At 38.5% G+C, this 5,149-nt stretch overlaps 1 protein-coding gene across 2 annotated transcripts; it reads right to left on the reverse strand.

Moving 5' to 3' along the window:
* Nucleotides 1–1,343: 1,343 nt before the first annotated feature.
* Nucleotides 1,344–4,238, reverse strand: LOC135525988 (homeobox protein Nkx-2.4-like). Of its 2 annotated transcripts, none has more exons than XM_064953989.1 (2): nt 3,739–4,238; nt 1,344–3,327 (listed from the first exon to the last, which is right to left on the reverse strand). In XM_064953989.1, the coding sequence occupies exons 1-2, from the start codon at nt 4,106–4,108 to the stop codon at nt 2,678–2,680; spliced, it is 1,020 nt and encodes a 339-aa protein (XP_064810061.1). In that variant the 5' UTR covers nt 4,109–4,238; the 3' UTR covers nt 1,344–2,677. The 2 variants fall into 2 exon arrangements, with proteins under 2 accessions (XP_064810061.1, XP_064810060.1); XM_064953988.1 differs by having other exon boundaries at nt 1,344–3,354.
* Nucleotides 4,239–5,149: the final 911 nt, after the last annotated feature.

The raw sequence follows: 5,149 nt of genomic DNA on the forward strand, positions 1-5,149 counted from the left end.
TTCTTTGATTATATTCAGATTGTTTTAGATCCAGTTGAAAAGTGGGGAAAAACTACTGTAGAAATAGAACGGTTCATATTGTGGTAATAGTACGTGATGGTTTACTGTATATATTTTGAATTAAACGTGCAATTCGAGAGTGGTAACTCATACTTTATAGAAGTAGCTAGAAACAGAGCTATTTTGTATAGTTACAATATTAGGATAGGTTTGTATACGCAGTGATGTTGGAGAATACAGCAGTATTCTGGATGTAGTGCAGGATCAACTGAGTACAGAACAGTATATTGCAGTATCATTACTGCAATAGAAAGTACACAGTTAGGATATAGCCTATGGAGGGAGACTAAAGAGTAAAACTGAATAAAAAATTAATTGCAGTGAAGTGCTGTATAACTCAGTGTGATACATTTTTTTACCTTTAGAATAGAAAACATTGTACCATTAAAACCGACTGGGAATGTATAGCAGGCCTTATCATAACAAAGAAAAGTGCATCGCAGCATCAACATGTGGTGTGCACAGTAAGTTTGGTATACTGTTTTAATAGTGTAGCGACGCACATGGATAAAATAGATTACTTTGATTGGACACATCATGTCACTAGTGTTTTTGGTGTTGCATTACACCTACTTTACTGTCATGAATCAGGCGACATTAGGCGACATTGGGCTACGTAATTGGCTACGTAAATGGCTACGTAAATGTATTGTAAATGTAAATGTATTGAATGTCAGCGCATACGCTCTAAATACTGCTGCTGCAATAGGCCTGCTAGCTTGATGAGAAACACGTACTTCAAAATGTGCATTATTAAGTAGAAAGGTTATCACAAATTGATCTACATTTCATTCAATAACGTGCCACAACACCAACAACAGTAATACTTTAAAAAATAATGATAATAATAATGATAATATCATTACATTTGATTGTATTAATCATGTAGAGCAGAAATGGCTTTATTAGACATAAATTGGATAAGAACTTGTAAAACAAGTCTTTGTTGACTAACCTTCTTAAGGCTTTGGAATCACACAAGTTCTGTATTGAAAACATATAGAACATGTTTCAGGTTTTTATTCTAACGATAATAAGACTGTGCCAAACTTGCTGTAGCTTTATGTTTACCTAAAACTATTGTTTATGGATAATATTTTCAATAGGTTATAATATTTTTGTGTATTGGTCAGCCTACATTTGCGATGCCTCTGCAAAATCTCCTGTGAACAATGTTGGCTACCCCATCGACCTTGCTTTCCAACTCAATTTGGTCTCAATCACACAATAAAGAAAACGCACTCCAACCAGATCCTTATAAAAATTAATTCGCCAGAAATAGCTCGCACTTCAAGTCATTTATTGTTAATGTTCAATTGGTTTGAAACACATACAGCAGCCATCACGCATTTGTTCGTTTTAACTTACAAAATAATAAAGAAAACAAAAAAGTCGACTTCAAAACAATTATTATACAGGTAAAAGCGTTCTCGTGTGTTAGCCAAATATGAAGAGTTTATTTCCAAAACGCTAAATCCACAAATTTTTCACATGTGTTTTTGTTTTCTTATCAGATTGCTTATGGGCACATTTATGTGTGTGTAAAACTTTTCTCCGATGTTTTTATTCATTGATTTCAGATGTGTATGAATGATTATTATTATTGAAAAACGCTATATATCCGTTGTTGAGCTGGAATGGAATGTTAGTATCATATAGCCTGTATTTGACTGATATGTTGTTGTCTCACCTCGCTATCTTAATTAAGATGGATGCACTTACTGTAAGTCACTCAGGAGCATCTGCGAAATGACTCAAATGTAAAGTGTTTTACAGATCTCATATTCCTGTATTTAATAATTATATTTGTTTTAATTAAATAGGCTATTGATGGTACAAATGTATAATTTATAAATTTCTATATTTAAAAAATGTGTTAATTGTCACATTTGACTGTGTAAAACCTAGCAATACTACTTATTTTTCTGAGAGTGAGGAGGATATATAGCATTTAGCAACAAAAAAAACATCATTATTTGTCTTTCTGAAATTAAACCATCAAATTCTAGGTTTTAATCAAATGCATGTCTCTCATTGAATAACCCATTGAATGATTAGATAGTGAAAAAAACACAACAATCTCTTTCATAATTTAATTATTTAAACAATAAAAGTGACCAACATTTCTGAAAATTGATATATAGCGTTTTGGAATGAAACTTCATATAGGCCTACAGTTTCTACTTTCTTTAAGTCTAAATGAATACATTAGTTTACAATATCAATAGCATATTATACCAAGGTTATCACCGCAAATGAAGGGTGGTTTAGTACCTTGAGAGTTCATACCTGATCCCACCTATATCTCTCCCTTTTCCCTCCAGTCCCCATCTACGTTAACATCATGAGGAAGTCCATCACATTGATTATAAAAGGTCCCGAAACGACACAATCTGTTTCAAGGGCAGCCATTTCGTGTAATGTTCAAAAATAGTCTCCCTCTTAGAAATGTCAAGAAAATGTGCCCTGACCAGCTGATGCGACTGAGCGTGTTGTCATCTCAGCCACCCAAGGGCTCAATTTTCGCACAGATGTGTATATCAACATGATACATGTCTCGTTTTCTCTTAAGCTCATCCGCAGGTTAAAATATAAAAATGTAAAAGGACAGCAGGTCCTACCACGTTCTGCCGTAGAGGAGGTTGGAGCTGACCATGTTATTGGTGTAGTCTATAGCAGAAGTGTCTATCTGCGCCATGTTGATCTGGCTGTGGAGTGAAGGGGGGCTAGGTGATATCTCCTCCAGGTCTTGGGCCTGAACTAAGGAGTGAACCTGCTGGTTTTGATGTTGATTGATGGCATTACTGGAAGCCGGGAGCACCCCAGAGCCGTTATGTTGCTGTTGCTGCTGCTGCTGTACCTGCTGCTGGTTCGGCGTTGGCGTGTTGGAGCCGTTCTGACACGGTTTACCGTCCTTCACCAGAACAGGCACGGCCACGCGCCTCGGAGACTGTTGTTGCTGACACATGTTGCTTTCCTGCTGCAGCTGCTGCGCGGCTTTGTCCTTGGCCTGCCGCTTCATCTTGTACCTGTGGTTCTGGAACCAGATCTTGACCTGGGTCGGCGTCAGGTGGATCATACTGGCCAGGTGTTCCCGCTCTGGCGCCGAGAGGTATTTCTGTTGTTTGAATCTCCTCTCCAGCTCATACACCTGAGCCTGGGAGAATAGTACCCGTCGTTTCCTCCTGGGCGCTGCGTGCAGGGGTGGCATGGACCTGGAGGCGTCCCCCATGCCTGTCAGGGTCCCCATTCCAGTCATGTTCATACCTGTGGAAGGTCCCATGAATCTAGAAACTTAAAAATATACATACATATACGCATATTCAATATTCAGCCATGTAAAATGTATCGTTTTGTTTGCCTGAAGTAGTTTGGCAATGGTCTGTATCCGGTGAGTAATTGTCCAAATGTAGGTTACAATGCAGCTTTACCAATCAAGTTAATTTAAATGCAATAATAATAATAATAATAATAATACACTTTTTGTTAAATAAAATGAAAACATACTTTTTCCCATGTTAAAAAATTATGTAATGTCAGACTCCTCAATGATGGTGAGTGTTCTTGATTCAAACCTGTCCGCATTTCGTTAAAAGTTTATTTGAGAAGTTCTGACAGTGACATAAAACAATTCACAAAACAATAACAACGAATCAAAATAAAACAAAAACGACTTACTCGTTGAATATCTTGGATCCGTGTTCGCGCCATACCACCCTGTTGCTGCTGCGCTATTTCTCATGGTTTCCTGGTACGACGGAAGGTCTCCCATGTTGCCAATGCTCCCATTGCAGTATCCCCCCATGGCACTGTGCGAGAACTGGGAGACAGTGTGTGGCATGTGGTAGGTGGTCGCCACGGTAGCGTTGTGTCCCATGGAGTGCTGTTGCATGCCAGTCTGGGAAACCTGAGGCTGTCGGTAAGCTCCCAGTGGAGAGGTTAGGTTCCCTGCGCCGTCCATGCCACTAAACTTCTTGTAGGTCTCCTCGATAGGACTCAAAATATCAGTCACTGAGAAAGGCGTTGTATGCTTTGGGCTCAACGACATGGTTCAGAAAGCAGGTAGATTTTGTTGAGCAAATCAACCGTGTTGTTGAAGCTCTCTCCTTCTGGATGGCTACGTAAGAGAGTGCTTGTAGAACGCCTGAGATCCGATTGATCGCCTTGGAGAAGGAGGCGAGCCCAGGGCGCTCTTAGCTCGGGTTTATTGTAGCCAGGAGCCAGGTTTACGACAAACACAGGGGGCGGAGCAACGTCCTAAACGAGCAAACAATAGTCATTGACATTTTCGAAAGATAATTGAGGAAATGTGGTTAGTTTCGTATTAAGGTGAACATTATGCTAAGTAAACTGTTTATTTATTGTTCTAATATATCTACCTATGTATTTGATGAGACATTGTTGTTTGTCCACATGTCTTACCATAATAAAGTTCTGCACAACAGCTGAGCGCATGATAAAAGGGGACGTGTAATTTTCTACATCAATAGGGAACTCCATACTTTCTGGAAACTTCAAGAGCACTTTGGCCAGACATAAGCGCCACCGAGCATCACCAAAGAGGTACAATGGTTCTCCTCAATTGTATGACCAGCTAAGTTATGCGTCTTAAGCACCATTTTGTTCCACCAGAGAGGGGCACTTTCAAATTATCTCAAAGTAACACAATCCCGAGGGGGGGAAATTAGGAAAGGGATCCTAACTTGTGAGTATACTGCTGTCAGTTATTTACAAACAGCATATTGACATTATGTACATGTAATATTAGAAATAATTGAAGATCTAGCCGTGAATAGGCTACATATTGTTTCCATCGGTTTTCAGACAATAGGTTTGACAAAGTTGTTTTACTTTACCCGAATGAACAAAATATGTCTCGGGAGAGTCCAAAAAGTAAGCACTAATCAAACAGTTTTTGTGCATTTCAAGTTGACAGATATCAAATAAAGTATTGATAAAAAATATATTACTGGACTTACATTCTGAAATCACAAGTATTTCTGCTTATGCTTTTCTTATGAAATATTATAATAATTGTGTAATGTTTCATTTTGAATTCATGGGAATTCACATGATGATAACTGATGAA

Source organism: Oncorhynchus masou, chromosome 32, assembly GCF_036934945.1.
Source record: "Oncorhynchus masou masou isolate Uvic2021 chromosome 32, UVic_Omas_1.1, whole genome shotgun sequence".
NCBI lineage: Eukaryota > Metazoa > Chordata > Actinopteri > Salmoniformes > Salmonidae > Oncorhynchus > Oncorhynchus masou.

What these genes read in the sequence shown, in the direction of transcription:
- LOC135525988 (XM_064953988.1), bottom strand. Translation starts at nt 4,108, where the DNA reads ATGTCGTTGAGCCCAAAGCATACAACGCCTTTCTCAGTGACTGATATT. An exon ending in GGATCCAAGATATTCAACGA is followed by an intron (nt 3,355 to 3,738) that starts GTAAGTCGTTTT and finishes TATATTTTTAAG; the next exon opens with TTTCTAGATTCATGGGACCT.